Source organism: Canis lupus, unplaced genomic scaffold (assembly GCF_011100685.1).
Source record: "Canis lupus familiaris isolate Mischka breed German Shepherd unplaced genomic scaffold, alternate assembly UU_Cfam_GSD_1.0 chrUn_S310H470, whole genome shotgun sequence".
NCBI classification, from domain to species: domain Eukaryota; kingdom Metazoa; phylum Chordata; class Mammalia; order Carnivora; family Canidae; genus Canis; species Canis lupus.
The window spans coordinates 22,485-43,123 of record NW_023331239.1 but is presented as its reverse complement, the minus strand read 5'-3'; the positions used below and the strand labels follow the sequence as shown (position 1 = coordinate 43,123).

Below are 20,639 nucleotides of genomic sequence, written 5' to 3'. Positions count from 1 at the left end.
TCCTTCGCTGTGCAAAAGCTTCTTATCTTGATGAAGTCCCAATAGTTCATTTTTGCTCTTGTTTCTTTTGCCTTCGTGGATGTATCTTGCAAGAACTTACTGTGGCCGAGTTCAAAAAGGGTGTTGCCCGTGTTCTCTAGGATTTTGATACAAGTTACTTAATTAGCCGCGCTGCGCCCCGGCGGCGGAGCTCCGCCCCCCGTGGGCGGGGCTAACGCAGGCGGACCCAATTAGTCCGTCCGTCATTAACAAACGATCCCTTGACCTTCCTAGAGGAGCGCCACGCACAGCAAGGCCCAATCAGAGGCCGCGGCTGGGGCGGGGGCGGGGGCGGGGCTGGGCAAGCGCCTTCGCACCTCCCAGCCTCTCGCCGCGGCCGGCGGAGCCTCGCGGGCTTGGGCAGGCCCCGCCCCCTGGCCAGGCGCGGCGGCGATTGGGCGGCGCGCTCCTCGCCGGGGCCTCAGCTGCGGGGAGAGGGCGGGCGGGGGCGGGGGCGGGGCCTGAGGCTGAGGTGGGCCGGCGCTGGGGGGTGGGCGGGGGCCGGAGAGAGCGGGGGGACGCGAGGGCGGGCTGGGGCGCAGCCTTCCCGGGGCGAGCAACGTCCAGAGCCGGGGCCCGAGCTGCTGCCCTGCCTGCCCGCGCCCCGGCGCTACCTCATGCTGCCCGCGCCCGTGCTGGGCTCGGCCGAGACCCCGCCGCCCGTCCCCGCCCCCGGCTCGCCGGTCAGCGGCTCTTCGCCGTTCGCCACCCAAGGTGAGAGGCGGCCGAGGTGGGCGCGCGGGGGGGAGGGGAGCCCGGGGCGCCCGGGGAGCCCGAGGAGCCTGAGGAGCGGCCCCCCTCCGGGGCAGGAGGCGGGCGCCCGGGTGCGGCGCGACCCGCTGTCACGTCGCCGCCGCCGGGGGTGCGCGGCGGGGGAGGGGCGAGGAGGAGGGTCCGCGTCGGCGGCGGCGGCCCGCGCCCCGCGAGCCACTTCCCCGGGCGCCGAGGGCTTGGCGGCGGCGGCTCCGCGTTCTCCTCCGGGGCTGGAGGAGCGCGCCCCGCACTCTGGAAACCTGGGCTGGAGCGGGCTGCGCCGCGTCGCTCGGCTGCTTGGCCCGCTGCGTCCGGCTCACTGCTCTGCCCTCTGCCTCCCCCGGAGCTTTGTCCCGGTCGGTGCGGCCCTCATCACCCGGTTCGGACCCACGTCATTTGAGCCGGGGGGTGGTGGGCGGTGGGTGAAGACGAAGCGACGGGGACTTTTCTTCGGGGAGACGCGTGGCAGATCCGGATGCTGTTTTCTGTCCTGCACGTATGTTTCGGCTTCTTTGACGCGTCTCCCCGATTTCTCTCCCTTCTGCCGGGACGGAGGGACCAGAGAGACGGTATGTGGTTGTGTGTGTGTGTGTGTGTGTTTGCATTGGACGGTTTTCTTTCCGCAAACGGTAAAAGGGTAAAGAGAAATAGAAGGGAGTGAAGTGATTTTTTTGGGGGGGGGTGTGGGCGGGCGGCCCGCAGGGTTTTCTTGTATTTTGTAGGACGACAGCTGGGGTAATGAGGACGTTGCTGGTGTATGAGACTTTCGCATAGGCTCGTTTCCCATGCGAGCGTTAACAGGTTTGAGACCTTTAAAAAGTGAGTCAGAGTAAGCGCAGTAAGCATCCTAGGAGAATGAGATTGTAAATTGCGACTATTGCGGATTCGGGAGCACCTACCTCCTTTTCAAAAATAGAGAGTAATTAGAAAGGGAATGATTAAAAAAAAAAAAAAGAAAGGGGAATGATTCGTTTTTTTTTTTTTTTTGAATGATTCGTTTTTTGATGTATACTTTCAGAGGGTCTGGTTGATTAAGTTTGAGATAAATGCTAATTAAGTAATTGAGCCTATGTTAAGGGGTATATGAAATCGGTGCTATAGACAGTAGTGTTAGACTCTGCATTTGATTCTGTGTTTGGAACAACAGTATCTGGCCTAGGGAGCCCAGTTTTCCAGCGGTCTCTCAGTTTTCTTGCAGGTCGTGCCAGGGAGGTACTGTGACTGCCCTTGTTTCTGTTTTTGAAAGATGTTTTGTATAAGGATCAGCCTTGGAAGATAGAGATAGTGTCTTCCACCAGAGCAAAGAGCAGGTGTGCGTGTGGTCCAGTGTGATGTCCACTGGAGTTAAAGACAGGCATGCTTAGTACCCACGATACAAGATTGGGGTCCTCTAAGCTTAGTTTCCTCTGGTGTCACACAAATCCATTGCCTGTGCAGGTGTCAGCTGGCCCTTTGGACCTTGCCTGGTGGGAACTGGGGTTCCGGGAAGGAGAGCAAAAAATGTCGATGCTTCGGTTTATGTTAGCTTTGGCCTACGTTATTATTGTGGAGTAGCTAATAAAGGTCGCTGGTCTCTCACCCATGAGTCTGCCTTCTACCATGGTAAGCTAGCTTGCAAATAGGCTGAAGTCTCCGATCTTTCACTCTTGTTTTTCTCTCATGTGGCCCCACCTGTTGGAAATTCAGTACAGGTGAAACAAATCTTAGTTCTTAATGTTTAGACACACAGTCTGAGGTCTCTTTTATTTGAATTTTTAATGGGTTCAAATAGGCTAGTAGCCAATCGGGATCTGAATTTTGCCTAATTCTAGGAATTAAGGTTTATCGTGTGCCTGGCCATGACCTGGGAATAAAAGCTCCGAAAACTAAACTCTGAGACAGGTTTTAAGTTCCAGATTTCTCAAAATGTTCTATGCGATTCTAGTCTAAATATGTTTTATCTTGGGTTTGTATTACCAGCAAGAATTCAAGAAAGCATATAAATTGGAAGGTAATGGTTTTGTTTTTTATGCTGAGAACAGAGTCTCTAACAATGATTCTTTAACTACACTGTTAAAAGAGGGTCATTTTCTATAAATTAAAAATACTACCTATCCTGTATCTTATTAACTTAAATAGTTCTCTCCTTTCCTCTCTCTCCTTGTGAACTTACTCCAATACTAGCTGAGATAAAACTTTAGCCAGCACATTTCATAAATAAATAGGGTTCATTTCATCATCTCTGTTCTTCATTCTCCTAATGAACTTGTGGGTACAGTCCCTCATGGATAAAACTCTATAATACCTACAGGAGCTAAGCTAGTTATATGAGTGGAGAACTATGAGTTGGAGGTTAGGAGTGAAAGGGAGGCAGGCAGCAAACTCAGCTCTTGCAGATTGTCATGTAAGAGAAGAGAGGGCCAGTATTTTTTTGTTTGTTTGTTTTTAAAGATTTTATTTACTTATTCATGAGAGAAACAGAGAGGCAGAGACACAGGCAGAGGGAGAAGCAGGCTCCCTGCAGGGAGCCAGATGTGGGACTCTATCCCAGGACTTGGATCATGACCTGAGCCAAAGGCAGATGCTCCATCGCGAGCCACCAGGTGCCTCAGAGGGCCAGTATTGAAGGGTATATATATATATATATACCCCCTTCAATATATATATTCCTATATATTGAATATCCTATATATTGAAGGATGTATATATATACACAAAATATATACTATACTATATATATATAGTATTTCTTTTAATGAGAAGTCTGAAGCCCAGATTTTTGTGTGAGCTTTCTCTAGTATTAGATCATGGCAAGTAAATAAAAACACACACACACACACACACCACACACAGGCCATTCTTAGGCCAACAAACAGTTTTGTTGAGGCCACAATCATGTTTGGCAGTTATACTCGTCCCTTTTAGATAGTGGTTTTCAATTTTAGCTCTACTAGAGGCACTGGTATACTTATTAGACTTTTAGAGGTATCTGGATGGCTCATTGGTTAAGTGTTGTCTACCTTCTGCTCAGGTCGTTATCTCACAATCCTGGGATCCTAGGATCGGAGCCCCAAAGGCAGGCTCCCTGCTGAGCAGGGAACCTACTTTTTCCCTCTCCCTCTGCCTTCTCCTCCTGCTCATTCTCTCTCAAATAAAGAAATAAAAATCTTAAAAAAAAAATTAGATTTCTAGGCCTAGCCCTCCAGAGAGCCCAACTTGGCATAGTTTTAGAATTCTAGAGTATAATATTAATTCTAGTGTTTCATTAGCTCAAGCCATGTTATATTCCAAAACAAAATTGATCATAGGAGGATTCCTTAGGAAATAAGACCAAAATTCAGGGTATAGAATAATAGTTTTCAGCATTATCAAACCTGATATTTCTATAAATCATTTTTGGTGTTCTCTTGTTACCCTAATTGGAATCATAGAAAATAAATCTTCTGAAATGTTTTATGCAAAGAAATAAAGCTAGTTATAATGAAAAAGAATGTATTATAATTTATAAATGCTCAGATACAATTACAGTAAACTACCAAGACCCCATGAGAACATGGGTCAAAACTGTCCTTTGATAAGGCTGCCTGCCAGTTGGAAGGAATGAGGATGAGTGACCACATGCTAAAGTTGGATGAGCTACCTCAGGTATGACTGCCATTTTCTTAGTGTGCAGTTATATCCAGGAAAGAGGGAAGGACGTAGAAAACAGATTTTCTTTAGGTACATTATAGGTACCTGAAGTCAGAAAACAAACTGGTCTTAGAGAAATGGTACAACATTGTACAATATTTTGTAGTGTATTCAGCAAAAGAGTAGCAAACTCTAAGCTGTTTTTTTTTTTTTTTTTTTAAGCTGTTTTTTTTTTTTTTTTTTTTTTTTTTTAATTTTTTTTTATTATTTATTATGATAGTCCAGAGAGAGAGAGAGAGGCGCAGAGACACAGGCAGAGGGAGAAGCAGGCTCCATGCACCGGGGAGGCCCGATGTGGGATTCGATCCCGGGTCTACCAGGATCACGCCCTGGGCCAAAGGCAGGCGCAAACCGCTGCGCCACCCAGGGATCCCTAAGCTGGTTTTAAAGAGATATTGAGCATACACTTGAAAAGGGTCACATTATTTATCCAGGGAAGAGTAAAAAATAAGAACCCATCAATTTTTTGTAGACTTCTTTATAACTGGCAGTCTGTAAGATGTAACTGTCGATTTTGGGATTTGATTGCTTTGGGTTCTTGGTGAGAAGTGTAAATCACCTTGTGAGTACAAGATACAATGTCAAAGAATTAATAGTATTTAAGATTGATCCATATTGTCTACCAGTTTTATATAAAACAGTTCTATATACAAATATTCACCTTGTTAATGGAAATCATACTGTTGTTTTCAATTTGTGGCTATTAGGAATAAAACTGTTATAAATATTTGTAGACAAGTGTTTTATGTAGTATGTTATTTCCTTGGGTAAATACTAAAAATGGGAATTTCTTCTTTGTGTCATAAATGTATATTTATACTGGTTGTACTGTTTTGCATTCCCTCCAGCGATGTATGAGAGTTCCAGTTGGTTCATAATCTTTGCCAGTTTTGGGTGTCGTTAGTCTTTAATTTTAGTCATTCTAGGATGTGCAAAGGGGAGTCTCATGGTTTTAATTTTCATTTCCCCGATGAATAACGATGAGAGTCTTTTCTTGTGCTTATTAGCTATTATAGCTTTTTGGTATAATTTCAGTTTGTCTTTTGCAGATTTTTAAAGTTAAGTAATTGGTTACATTATTGATAAGTAAATATTCTTTATATACGTTCTATATCCTGGTCCTTTGTTAGATACAGTTTTATACATATTTTAACTCCTATAGCTTGCCCGTTCATTCTTTTCTTTTCTCTTTTCTTTTTCTTTCTTCTTTTCTTTTCTTTTCTTTTCTTTTCTTTTCTTTTCTTTTCTTTTCTTTTCTTCTTTCTTTCTTTCCCCGTTCATTTCTTAATGGTGTCTTTTGAAGAGCTTGAAGTTTTATTTTTTATTTATTTTATTTTATTTTATTTATTTTATTTATTTTATTTTATTTTATTTTATTTTATTTTATTTATGATAGTCCACACACACAGAGAGAGAGAGAGAGAGGCAGAGGACACGGGCAGAGGGAGAAGCAGGCTCCATGCACCGGGAGCCCGACGTGGGATTCGATCCCGGGTCTCCAGCATCACCTCCTGGGCCAAGGCAGGCGCCAAACCGCTGTGCCACCCAGGGATCCCAGAGCTGAAGTTTTAAATTTTGATGCCTGATTTATCCATTTTTCTTTATACTTAGTAATTTTGCGTTTTTTTTTTTTTTAAGATTTGTTTAATTTATTCATTCATGAGAGAAAGAGAGAGAGAGAGGCAGGCAGGCAGAGACACAGGCAGAGGAAGAAGCAGGCTCCATGCAGGTAGCCAGACGTGGGACTTGATCCCAAACCCCCAGGATCACGCCCCGGGCCCAAGGCAGGCGCTGAACCGCTGAGCTACCCAGGGATCCTCGTGTGTGTGGTGTGTGTGTGTGTGTGTGTGTGTGTTTGTGTTTGTGTGTTTAAATATTTTATTTATTATTCATGAGAGACAGAGAGGCAGAGACACAGGCAGAGGGAGAAGTGGGCTCCATGCAGGAGCCCGATGTGGGACTCGACCCCGGGACTCCAGGATCACACCCTGGGCGGAAGGTAGGCGCTACACCGCTGAGCCACCCAGGTGTCCCAGATCTCTAGATTTTTGTCTGATTTTTCTTAGAGATCTCACCAAGTTAAACTATCAACCTACTTGCATGAGCCCTACATTTCTTCCTAAAACCTTGACCCCTTTTTCAAATTTACTCCTGTATTTTCAAGTACATAGTAGACCAGTAGTCTCCAAATGGGATATATGTGTCCCACATTACGAGGTAACATAATTTATTGAGTTGAGGGGAAAACATTAGAATTTAAGTTAAAGTACTTTGATAAGTAGATTGTCATTAATAAGCATTTCAAATGGCTGCATTTCACATATTGTATACAAAGCATTCTAAGAGTGGGGGGAATTGAGGCTGCTGTAAGTCTAAAAGTTACTTTATCTGAGTTAGGAATATGTGTTCACTTGTCACCTGTAGTACCAAGGATTACATGCCTTAGGAAGTGGAATGCATATTAATCCCCATTTGCCCTCTTAAATTAAGTAGTTCCTTGTGCTGCACAACCTGTCAAACTGTACACAGCTGCAAGGGAAGTAATAGGATTTCTATACTGCAGACCCTATTGTGACACTCCCCCCTCCAATCCACCCCTAGCTTGCTCGTGCATACACATACATACGTATTGTAATACAATTTACATGTTCTTGGATAAGTTGGCTTATGGGTTGTAGACTCTGATTTTAACTAAAATGACTGAAAAATTGAAGATCATGGTAGGCCATTATCAGGACCCGGACATAAAGCCCTGGGATCTCAGTTCCTAGGGAATTCCCATATGGAAGCCACTCATGAAAGCGCCTCAGTTTCAGCAGCCTGGAGAGTCCCTTAGTTATAGGTTGTAGGGTATGTGTAATAATTATAAAAAGTGATCCTTAACTCCAATTAATAGCATAGAGAGTTGTATTTAAGTCTGTCATCAAGGTTGGATGCTAATAGCTCAGCTCCTCCCAAGTTTAGGAAAATATGGAAAGCTCCTCAGGGCTCTTCATATCTGATGACTTCTTTAGTGTTATGTAGAGGGATAGATACTTGTCATTTCCTGGCACCTGAATATGCAGTCAGTGGTAGATTAGCCAGCAAGATCTCTATTCTATGGAAAGCTGTAATTGTTGCTGTTCCGTTGTTTATTTTATCAGGTATATGGAGTTGATGGAGTCTCGATTTTCCAACCAGCCCTAAATTATTTGAATCTTTGAAGTCTCAATTTTTTTTTTTAGCTATGATAAAGATAATACTAATTTGTAAGCTAACAGCATTAGAGTGGTAGAACTGATACTTCATAGGCTCTTTATCAGTCTTATTGTGAGGTTAACATAGGTGATTTTCTAACCAAATCTAATAAGTGCCTAAAAGTTTCAAAATTACCAAAAACCCTCTTTGAAATTGACATCCTCTGAATTAATGATGAACTATGCCTTAAATGTATATTACATCTTGGACCATTAGAGGATAGTGGTATGAAGCTATCATGACTAGCAAAACATTTAAAAATATTTTGCCCTGATTTTGTTCTTTCAGAATGTCTTGTATATGTGATTTTTTATATACAGGGTACTGTAGTACTATAGTATATACGCATAATATATACATAGGTGCATATTTAAACACCTGTGTTTAAAACAACATGTGAACATAAGTGTCAGCTGAATTGCCTCAGTGTTTTTCCGTGTTTACCTTGTCTTTCAAAAATGGTTTTCATATCCTCTTCTAAGTTGTAAAAATACAGGATTCTTCAAAGAACTTTGTTCTTTTTTTTTTTTTTAAGATTTTATTTATTTAGTCATGAGAAACAGAGAGGAGAGAGAGACAGAGGCACAGGCAGAGGGAGAAGCAGGCTCCATGCAGGGAGCCTGACGTGGGACTCGATCCCGGGTCTCCAGGATCATGCCCTGGGCTGAGGGCGGCACTAAACTGCTGAGCCACCTGGGCTGCCCAAAGAACTTTCTTCTAATTTCTTCTAAAACACGTTGTCCATAGGTACTCTGGTCACAATACAATAAATTTATTTATTTATTTTTATTTTTATTTAAAACTTTTTTTTTATTTACTCATGAAAGACAGGCAGAGACACAGGCAGAGACACAGGCAGAGGGAGAAGCAGGCTCTATGCAAGGAGCCTGACGTGGGACTCAATCCGGCGACTCCAGGATCACCCCCTGGGCCGAAGGTGGCGCTAAACCCCTGAGCCACCCCGGCTGCCCTACAGTAAATTTAAAAGTGGGACTCCTGGGTGGCTCAGCGGTTTAGCGCCACCTTTGGCCCAGGGAGCTGTACTGGAGACCCGGGATCCAGTCCCATGTCAGGCCTTCCTGCATGGAGCCTGCTTCTCCATCTGCCTTTGTCTCTGCCTCTCTCTCTCTCTCTCTCTCTCTCTCTCTCTGTCGGTCTCTCACGAATAAATAAAATCTTAAAAAAAAAATCCCAATAAATTTAAAAGAAAAATGTCATATATAGTAATTGGGATTTATAACTACTGGAAGGTCTTTATTTTATCTTCCTTATGAATGAATAGTCTTTCTGGGATCTCTTGACCGTCTGTATTCAACATTAAGGATAACCAGGAGAAGAGCCTATAGCACATGACATTAGTATCTGCCTTTTGTACTGGTGCATGTTGATTTATATTTCTTCTGTTCCTCATCTTCTAGACTTGACTTGTGTGTCACATGCCTTAACTTGCTTTTACTAACCTCAGCTCATTTCCCCACCCATCTTTTGGTATTAAGGCTTCCATTCCATTTCTCTGACCCTTCCTTTTTGGTGTCCTGTTGTCCTCCCTCTGTTTCTTTCTCTTCTACTCTAGAGATTAGAGTGAGGAGATCACCTAGCACAAGGCCTTAGGTATTCGGATATGTTACGGGTGTGTAGGATGGAAACCTAGAAAGGACACTGAGAAGAGGTGGGAGAAATTCAGGAAAATGTAGTGTCATGGAAGCCAAGCAAAGAAAGTATTAACAAAGTGGTAGTTCACGGTGTCGCATTCACTCAAGTTCAAATAAGAGAGGCCAAAAACATTTTAGTGTTAGAAACATGACAGTCATGCAAAGCATATTTTGATGGAGAAGTAGTAGGGGAAACTCTGTTGGGGTTATACAATGGGTAGAAGTAAAGAGATGTGGATAGTTAAGACAACTCTAGAGAAATTTAAAGGAATTATGCAGTAGTTGGAGAGAGAAATGGAGTTATTGTTTATCGCCTTTTTGTAAATGGGAAAGGCTTAAGCATCTTTGTTATATGAAAGAAGAGTTCAATCAAACGAGCTATCAAATATACCAAAGAAGGGATTTGTGAGGTGTTCTGAGAAAGCAGGATTGATTGACCCAAGGCATAGATGGAAAGATTGGTGACTTTGAATAGAAGGAGAGACATTTTGTTACGAACAGGAGAGAAGGTAAGAGTAGGTATACATACACACACACACACACAGAGAGGGTTTGTCTACATGTGTGCAAAGTGGATTGCATTTCCCAGTAAAATGTAGTATGACTGCAGATCTTGTTGAGGCCCACTTGCTACTGGAGATCGTACATTTATAGTGATACCTGTCTGCCTTACAGTGCCACTCAGCACTCTCTGAAAAAAAGCAAAGTATTTTAGGGAGTGCTATTCAAAATGTGGTCCAGAAACTTCTAATAGGGTCTGAAATGAGATCGTTTGCCACAGGAAAGTATGAGGGAGCAGGGACAGCCTGGTTCCTGAGATTCTTAGAAATATTCAGGAAGCGAACAGAGCCCCACACTGAAAAGAAATTGCTGCAAATAAAAGTTGTTGAGAGTAGGAACTTAAGGGTAAAGAGGAGAAAAGACACAGATACATGTGGGAGGGGGCACTGGAGGAGGCAGATCTCAGAAAGTATTAGGGAAGTGGTCACACTTAAGTACCTTAGGTTTGAATACTTTGTGGTAACCATATAAGAGGAAACCTTTGAACTCTGAATCTAGGAAAGCTATCTCAGTCTGTTTACAAATCTTACATAGGAAACTTAAAAGTATAGGAAAAGCCATCCAACTATAATAAGATTTATAGAAGGTATTGTAATTTTATGTCATTGGAAGATAGTATAAGAAAAAGGACAGTAGTCCTCTGAATAACAGATCTAAAGAAGTGAAGATAGCAGTATACTTTGTCTTAAAGCACAGATATAATTTCTACAAAATAAGCTGGAAAAATAAAACAGTATGTTATGAAAAACAAAATAAACTGAATTAGAAAAGTTTGTAAATGAGCTCCTATGTTATAGGAGATCATGAAAAACTGACAAGACTTGAGGAATGAATGAGAAATATTTCAGAAATGAAGATAAACCAGAAAGTTCTTGAATGAGCAGACACTCTAGAAAGTACCACAAAAGAAAGAAATGATGGAAAAAGACAAGTGAAAACAAATCAAGTAAAGAGCTGAAAGAAATTCATAAAGTGACAAGAAGATCTTATATGCATGTGCAATAAGTATATGGACATTAATAAAAGTGCCCGGACTGACAAAAGAACAGGAAAAAAACAAAAACAAGAAAATGCTGTTAAAAGATGAACATCTGTATTATAAGGGTTCATCATGTGCTTAGGAAAATTGAAACAACAGCCACCACTGAAATGTGTTCTAGGGCTTTTAAAGAAAAAAAAAAAAAAAACTTTGGGCACCTACACAAAAAGACTACATCACTTAGGTGGAAAGAATGCCAGATTATCATTAGACTCTCCAGCATTAGTACTTAAATCTGGAAGACTGGAGTAAAGATTTTTAAGATTTTTCATAGAAAAAAAATGTGAATTGAGGCACACATCCAGCCAACTGATGTTTAAGCATAAAGACCACATATAAGAACTTAAAAGTATTGTTCCTATGAGCCCTTCCTAAGGATACTAGATTTTGTTGCATTTTCTCACTTTGGTATGCTTGGTGATATATATATATATATATTTATTTTACTTATTTGGGAGCAGTGTAGACATGACCCTTAGCCCCAAACATAGATTCTCTTTTTTAAAAGGTTATTTATTTTTTAGCTTTACTGAGATAAGATTAACATACAGTAAGCTGCACATATTTAAATGTACTGTTTGATGAGTTTTGATATATGCAAGGATAATCCCCTATAACTGCAGTATAATTAAATTAAGAGAATTTGACATTAGTACAGTGCTATTATCTAATTACATGATCTATATTCAAATTTGGTCAGTTGTCACAATAATGTCCTTCACAGCAGCTTTTTCACCCCCTTTGATGGTGGGGGAAATCCAGGACACAGATTGCCAGCACGTACTATGGAATAGATTTGTGGACAAGTTCCAGAGGGTGAATTTCCAGCAAATCCCACTGGTACAGCACCAAAGTGTGAGTGATGGCTGTTACCTTTTCTAACAAGGTCTGACTATTGAGCTCTGAAGGGAAAATTCTTCCTTGGGTACTCTGTCCTAGCCTTAGCAGTAGTGGCTATTTTGTATGATATTTATCACATCTGCTGCTGTTATATTCTTGAGCACTGTCTCAACTTCTTACTGGCCACTCCTAGTTATCCCAGTTCCTTGAGGTAGTTAATAATTATTTCTGTCAAATGTTGTTTTTCCAAACTTAATGTTTGATTTCTCTCCTTATTCATCATTTTTGGCAAAAGTAATGCGTCCCCTTCAGTGCTTTACATTAGGAAACCATGATGTCCTCTTGTCCCATTGCTGTTGTTTGGCTTTCATCACTAGTTTGAACTGCCAGATTTCTCCAGTTTCCCCCCTTTGTAATTAATAACTTCCTGTGAGATACTTTGGGTCTCTGTCATTGTTCTGTTCCCAAAAACTGTAGATAGCATCCACTGCTGATTCTTCCCTTCATCATTTATTATTGTGATGTTGCAAAATGGTGATTTTTCTGTCACTCTCAGCTTATTAGCTGATACTGTACTGTATGAATGAGAGTTTCCTTTTCCATTTATCACTGTGGGCTTGTGAAATTTTTTTATATTATAAACTATTCCTTTCATTATTTTGATAACCACATTGTTCCAATTTGGGCAGTAGGAACCCCTTCAAGTTGAAATCTTGTCCTTTGACATACACCTATTGATTGTTGAATACTTCTAACTTTCTGGCAAACCAGATAGTTTCTAGGCTTATCTTCTACTTTTACTGTATCAGCCTTGGTTATTTCTCTAAGGAGTCCCAATTCCCTTTTTAGTGAAGTCCAACTTATCTTGTATGAATTTTTCTTTTGTTTGGTATTAATAATTCTTTACCTAACATGTTTTCCTCTTGAAGTTTCCCAGCTTTAAGTTTTACATTTAGATCTATGATCCATTTTGAGTTAATTTTCATGTGTGATATGAGGTATGGATCCAAGTTCATTTTACTTGTGGATATTTAATTTTTCCACCACTGCTGTCGAAAAAGCCATCCTTTCTCCTACTGCACTGCCTTTGTCAAGTATCAGTTGTTCACGTATGTCTGGGTTTATTTTTGGGCTTTCTGTTCCATTGATCAGTTTGTTATTACACCAATTCCGTGCTGTTGAGTCTTGATATTAATGCCAAGAGATCTTTTAGCAGGAAAACAATAGGCAGGATGTTCTGCAGGGAATTTTTTTTTCATTCTTAAATTTTAATTCCAGTATAGTTAACATACTGTGTTCTATTAGTTTCAGGTGTACAATATAGCGATTCAGTGTTTCTATACATTATTCAGTGCTCATCATGATAAGAATACTCTTTAATATCTATCAGCTATTTCACCCACCCCCTACTCATCTCTTTCTGGTAGCCATCAGTTTGTTCTCTATAGTGGAGTCTGTTTTTTGGTTTGCCTCTTTTTTTTTTTTTCTTCATTTGTTTTCTTAAATTTCACAAGTGAAATCATACGATAATTTGTCTTCCTCTGACTTCTTTCACTTAGCATTATAACCTCCAGATCCCATCCATGTTATTGCAAATGGCAAGCTTCATTCTTTTTATGGCTGAGTAATTTTCACGTGTGTGTGTACATGTGTACACACCACCTCTTCTTTATCCATTTGTTGATTGATGGACACTTGGGCTGCTTCTATAATTTGGCTATTGTAAATAATGCTTCAGTAAATGTAGAGTTCCATGTATCCTTTCAAATTAATGTTTTTGAGTTGTTTGGGTAAATATCCAGTAGTAGAATTACTGGATCATAGGGTAATTCTGTTTTAAAAACAACCTGCATACTGTGTTCCACAGTTAGCTGTTCCCACCAACAGAGCACAAATGTTCCTTTTTCTTCTACATCCTCATCAACACTTGTGGTTTTGATTTTAGCCATTCTGAGAGGTGTGAGATAATATCTTAATGTGATATTGATGTCTGTTTACCTGATGATGAGTGATATGGAGCATCTTTTCATGTGTCTATTGGCTATCTGGATGTCTTCTTTGGAGAAATGTCTGTTCATCTCTTCTGCCCATTTTTTAATTGGATTTCTTTCTTTCTTTTTTTTTTTTTTTAGTATTGAGTTCTTATATTTTGGATACTAACCCTGTATCAGGTATGTTGTTTACAAATACCTTCTCCCATTCCCTACATTGTCTTTCAGTTTTGTTGATTGTTAGCTCTGATGTACACAAGCTTTTTATTATGATGTAATCTCAATAATTTATTTTTGCTTTTGTTTTCTTTGCCTCAGGAGACATACCTTAGAAAAATATTGTTGGGGTTGATGTCAGAGAAATTACTGCCTATACTCTCTTGTAGGATTTTTTTATGGTTTCCGGTCTCACATTAGGTCTTTAATCCATTTTGAGTTTATTTTTGTGTATGGTCTAAAACTCGGGCCCGTTTTCATTCTTTTTTTTTAAATTTTTTTTATTTTTAATTTTTATTTATTTATGATAGTCACAGAGAGAGAGAGAGGCAGAGACACAGGCAGAGGGAGAAGCAGGCTCCATGCACCGGGAGCCCGACGTGGGATTCGATCCCGGGTCTCCAGGATCGCGCCCTGGGCCAAAGGCAGGCGCCAAACCGCTGCGCCACCCAGGGATCCCCGTTTTCATTCTTTTGCACATAGCTGTCTAGTTTTCCCAACACCATTTGTTGAACAGATGGTCTTTTTTCTCACTGGATATTCTTTCCTGCTTTGTTGAAGATTAATTAACCATATAGTTGTGGGTTAATTTCTGGGTTTTCTATTCTGTTTCATTTATCTAGGTGTCTTGTGTGTGTATGTGTGTGTGTGTGTGTGTGTGTGCCAGTACCATAGTTTTATAGTTTTATGATTGCTACAGCTTCGTAATATAACTTAAGGTCTAGAATTGTGATACCTCTAGTTTTGTTTCTTATTTTCACGATTACTTTTGCTATTTGGGGTCTTTTATAGTTCCATACATAGGATTATGGATTTTAGGATTTTTTTTTCTCGCTCTGTGAAAAATACTTTAGTATTTTGATAGGGATTGCATTAAATCTGTAGATTGCTTCCATGTGTAGCCAACTGTTATATCTTAAATTTCTTTTATTTTTTTTTCAAGGATTTTATTTATTTATTCATGAGAGACACACATAGATAGGCAGAGACATGGGCACAGGGAGAAGCAGGCTCCATGCAGGTAGCCCAGTGTGGGACTCAATCCTGGGACTGGGATCATGCCCTGAGCCAAAGGGAAATGCTCAACTGCTGAGCCACCCAGGTGTCCCTCTTTTATCAGTTTTTTATAGTTTTCGGAATACAGATGTTTCACCTCTTTGGTTAAGTTTATTCTTAGGTATTATTTTTGGTGCAATTGTAAATGGAATTGCTTTCTTAATTTCACTTTTTCTGCTGTTTCATTATTAGTATATAGAAATGCAACAAATTTCTGTACATTGATTTTGTATTCTGTGACTTTACCGAATTCAGTTCTAGTATGTTTTTGGTGGAATCCTTAGGGTTTTCTGTAAGTATTATCATGTCATTTGCAAGTAGTGAAAGCTGCTTCCTCACCAGTTTGGATGCCTTTTATTTCTTTTTGTTGTCTGATTACTGTGCCTATGACTTCCAGTATGATGTTGAATAAAAGTGGTGAGAGTGGACATCATTGTCTTTTCCTGACCTTATAGGAAAGCTCTGTTTTTCCCTATTGAGTATGATGTTCCCTATGGGTTTTTCATATAAGGCCTTAATTATGTTGAGGTATGTTCCCTCTAGACCTAGTTCGTTGAAGGTTTTTATTGAGAATGGTTGTTATACTTAGTCAAATGCTTTTTCTGAATCTGTTGAAATGATCCTTTCTCTTGGTGATGTGGTGTATCACATTGATTTATTTGCGAATATTGAGGCATGCTTGCATCCCAGGAATAAATCCCACTTGATTGAGGTGAAATTTTTTTTAGGTATTCAGTTTGCTAGTATTTTATTGAGGATTTTTGCATCTACTCTACAGCTATTGGCCTGTAGTTCTCTTTTTTTGTGTGGTGTCTTTATCTGGTTTTACTATCCAGTGTAATGCTGGCCTCATAGAATGAATTTGAAAAATTTCCTTCCTCTTCTATTTTTTGGAACAGTTTCGGATGAATAGGTGTTAACTCTTTAAATGATTGGTTGAATTCACCTGTGAAGCCATCTATTCCTGGACTTTTGTTTGTTGAGAGTTTTTTTGATTACTGAGTCATTTTCATTGCTGGTTATCAGTCTGTTCATTTTCTGTTCTTCCTATTTCAGTTTTGGTAATTTCTGTTTCTAGGAATTGATCCATTTCTTCCAAATTGTCCATTTTGTTGGCATATAATTCCTCATAATATTCTTTTATAATTGTTTGTATTTCTGTGATGTTGGTTGTTATTTCTCCTCTCCTCATTTGTGATATTTATTCTGGTTCTTTCTGTTTTCTTTTTCATAAATCTAGATAGAGGTTGATCAATTTTATTAAGTGTTTCAAAGAATCAGCTCCTGGTTTCATTGATTGTTTATTTTCTGTTTAGATTACCTGTCCATTGATGTAAGTGTGATGATAAAGTCCCCTATTATTGTTACTGATGAGTTTATGTTTAATGTTTTATATATTTGGGTACTCCTGTGTTAGATGCATAAATATTTATGATTTCTATATCTTCTTGCTGATTTATCCCCTTTATTATTATATAGTGCTCTTCTTTGTCTCATTACAGTCTTTGTTATAAAGTCTAGTTTGTCCCATATAAGTATTGCTGCTCCAGCCTTCTTTTGACTTGTATTTGCATGATAATTGTTTCTCTGTCTCTTCACTTTCAATCTGGAGGTGTCTTTAGGCCTAAAATAAGTCTCTTTTAGGCAGCATAAATGGGTCTTGTTTTTTGTTATTTTTTATTTTTTTAATCCATTCTGTCACCTTGTATCTTTTCCAAAAGTATTTAATTTAGAAAGAGAAAGAGTGAGTGAATGGAGACTGGAGGAGGAACAGAGGAAGAGGGAGAGAGAAACTGAAGGGAGACTCTGCAGGCTAAGCATGGAGCCCCACATGGGGTTGGATCTCCCCCACCAGAGCCAAAACCAAGGTTCAGTTACTTAACTGACTATGCCACTAGGGTGCCCCACCCTATATCTTTTGATTGGAATGTTTATTCCACTTACATTCAAAGTAATAGATAGATATGCACTTAGTGCCATTTTATTGTTTTGTGGTTGTTCCTGGAGATTTTCTCAGATCCTTTCTTCTCTTTCGTGTTCTGCTGATTTTCTTTAGTGATATATTTGGAGTTCTTTCTCTTTATTCTTTGCATGTTTGTCAGTGGTTTTTAAAAAATAGTTGCCATTAGGTTTGTGTATATAACCTTTTCTCCACGCAGCAGTCTGTATTAAGTTGATGGTTGTTCAAGTTTGAACCCGTTTTTTTCTCCTCTCTTCCTCACATTTCAGGTATATGTTACTATATTTTATATCCTTTTTGTGTGTGACTTCCTGGACTGATTTTTGGTTTGTTTGTTTGTTTGTTTGTTTATTAATTACAGAGAGGGAGGCAGAGACATATAGGCAGAGGGAGAAGCAGGCTCCCTGTGAGGAGCCTAAAGGGGCACTCAATCCCAGGACCCTGGGATCATGACCTGAGCCAAAGGCAGATGCTCAACCACTGAGCCACCCAGGGGTCCCTCCTGGACTGATTTTTTTTTTTTTTTAAGGATAGCTAAAATCCATTTATTTTATTTTTATTTTATTTTTTTATGATAGTAACAGAGAGAGAGAGAGAGAGAGGCGGAGACACAGGCAGAGGGAGAAGCAGGCTCCATGCACCGGGAGCCCGACGTGGGATTCGATCCCGGGTCTCCAGGATTGTGCCCTGGGCCAAAGGCAGGCGCCAAACCGCTGCGCCACCCAGGGATCCCTGGACTGATTTTTATAGAAATATTCATTGTTACTGCTTTTGTGTTTGCTGCTTTTATTCTGTCACTTTAGTGTCCCCTTCCCAAAGAATCCCCTTCAGTATTTCATGTAGCGCTGGTTTAGTGGTCAGGAACTCCTTTAGTTTTTGTTTGGAGATAAATTCTTTATTTTTCCTATTCTAAATGATACCTTGCTGAATAGAGTATTCTTGGCTGTGGATTTTTCTCATTCAGCACTTTGAATATATCATGCCGCTGTCTTCTGGCTTGCCAAGTTTCTGTTGAGAAATCTCCAGCTAGCCTTATGGGTCTTCCCTTGTAAGTTAAGGACCTCTTTTGTTTTGCTGCTTTTGAGATTCTTTTGTCGCTATATTTTGAAAATTCAATTGCAGTATGTCTTGAAATTGGCCTGCTATTGTTGATTTCGATGGGAGTTCTTTGTGCCTCCTGAACCTAGATGTCTATTTCCTTCTCCAAATTAGGGAAGTTTTCAGCTATTATTTTGTCAGATACATTTTCTGCCCCCTTTTATCTCTTCCTCTTCTGAGACTCCTGTAATATGAGTGTTACTATGTTTGATGGAGTCACTGAGTTCCCTAAATCTGTTTTTCATGTTCCATAATTCTTCTTCTCTTTTGTTCACCTTGAGTAATTTCCATTACTTTGTCTTCTAGGTCATTCATTTATTCTTCTACTTATTACAGCCTGCTGTTCATTGCATTAAGCATGTTTCTAAGCTTGTTTATTACACTCTTTGTCTCTGATTCTTTTTTAACTCTTTTTATCTCTGTGGTAAGGTTCTCACTGATGCCTTCTGTTCTTTTCTTAAGCCCATGAGTGTCCTTACGATCTTGTTTTAAATTCTCTATCAGGCATGTTGCTTATATTTATTTCATTTAGATCTCAGGCCCTGGCCTTATCTTGTTCGCTTATTTGGGATAAATTCCTTTGTCCTCATACTTTGTCTAGGTCTCTGCCTCTTTTTCTGTGTTAGGAAAGTTATGTCTCCTGCTTCTACTGAAAGTAATGGCCTTATGAGAGAGAGATCATGCAGTTCCCAGGGCCTAGTGCTTCAGAAAGTATCTCTGGTGTGTACTGCATGTGGTCCGTTCTTATGTTCTGACTGCTCTGTCCTTCAGGCCTGTTGTCGGCAGAGGCTCTCCTTGCCTGCCATGGGCAGTATTTGGTCCTTGGCCTGAGTATGGTGAGTTTTAACTGGATGTGCTCTGGTCTGCTTGTGAAATGAGACCTGTTACCACCTCTACCAGAACAGAGGCCCTGCAAAACTCTCTGGTCAGGAAGGGTGGCATGGGCTTTGTGCTGTTCTTCTGAGGGGGAGGGGCCAGCCACCCTGGGACTGAGGGAGTTGTGACTGAGAAGGGCAGTTCTACCAGAGTGCAGGAGGTTGGTGCTTGATGTAAGCAAGTTAGGCAGCCAGTGTTGGTACTGTGTGCTGCTTTTCTACATGTGGCTCTGTGTTTATGCTGAGGAGTGGGGGGAGGGAAATGGCACCAGACAGGTCTTTTGTTCTAGAGAAGTGTCTCTGGACTCTGCCTCTCAGGGACCCTCTGAGAGGAACAAATAAACTTCCCCAGTGTGTGCCTCAGGCACTCTTAAGAACACACCACACTGTGCTTCTGGGTGGTTTGCCTGCCTTCTCTCCAGTAGCAGCACAGTGCCCTCAGGGCTCTATCACAGACAAGCCCACTGACCTTTAAAACTCCAGGCTTTAAGCCCCGCTGGTTGCAAGAACTCATGAAATTCAGCTCTTCTTGTTTTCTAAGCCAGTGGCTTGATGGAAATGTTCTTGTGTATTCCCTTGTGTGTGTGTGCCTCTCTCTCTCTCTCCCTGTCCTCCTTCTTTTTTTAAAAGATTTTATTTATTTATTCATGAGAGACGCAGAGAGAGAGAAAGAGACAGAGACACAGGCAAGGGGAGAAGCAGGCTCCCTGCAGGGAGCCCGATGTGGGACTCTATCCCGGGTCTCCAGGATCATGCCCTGGGCCAAAGTCGGTGCTAAACCGCTGAGCTACCCAAGCTGCCCATCTTCTCCCTTTCCCTCTTTAGTCCTCTCACCCTTCTCTGTGACCATGGCTCTCTCCCCTCTGCAGCGGCCATAATCTGTTTCTCCCCTAAGTCACATCTCCACACTTTCTACCTTCTTCAGTGTGGCATCTTCTCTCCCTTTAGTTGTGGAGTTTGTTCTGTCAAGTCTTCAGGTCATATTCTGGGGTATTTAGGATGACTGCATAGTTATTAGCTGGGTTCATGGGACAAGGTGAACCTCGAGTCCTCATACTCCAGTGCCATCTTCCTGCTGCTTTGTGATTTTCCTTTTTTAGACTACTTTTTTTTTTTTTTTTTTTTTTTTTTTAGATTTTATTTATTCATGAGAGACAGAGAGGCAGACACATGAGCAGAGGGAGAAGCAGGCTCCCTGTGAGGAGCCCGATGTGGGACTTGATCCCAGGACTCTGGGATCACACCCTGAGCCAAAGGCAGATGCTCAACTGCTGAGCCACCCAGGCATCCCTTTATACTACTCTTTTAAGTTTTCCTCTAGAGTTATGTGAGCTTCATAAAATGAATTAGAGAGTGCTACCTTTTACAGTTCTCTGAAAGAGTTTGTGTAAGATTGGAATCCTTTTTTTTTCTTGAATATATAATAGCAACCAGAACCTGTGCTTTTCTTTGTGGGAACATTTTGACTCCGGATTCAGTTTTCCTAAAGTTTTATCTATAAGACTCTTCATGTTTTCTGTTTCACTTGAGAAACTTTGGTAGTTAATTGGCTTTCTTTAATTCATTGGGGTTGACTCTACTATGCTTTACAAACTCTGAATATTTTTCTTATTATGGTAAAAATGTACACAATGTAAATTTTACCATTTTAAC

General features: G+C 40.8%; 1 protein-coding gene across 1 annotated transcript in view; it reads left to right on the top strand.

Moving 5' to 3' along the window:
* Nucleotides 1-273: 273 nt before the first annotated feature.
* Nucleotides 274-20,639, top strand: part of LOC119879125 (transcription intermediary factor 1-alpha-like) — a gene marked incomplete at its 5' end in the record, with an annotated part of 42,676 nt that continues 22,310 nt past the window's right edge. Inside the window, one exon of the mRNA XM_038589569.1 lies at nucleotides 274-753. Within this exon, the coding sequence (XP_038445497.1) occupies nucleotides 274-753 (480 nt within the window). The remainder of the gene's footprint in view (nucleotides 754-20,639) is intronic.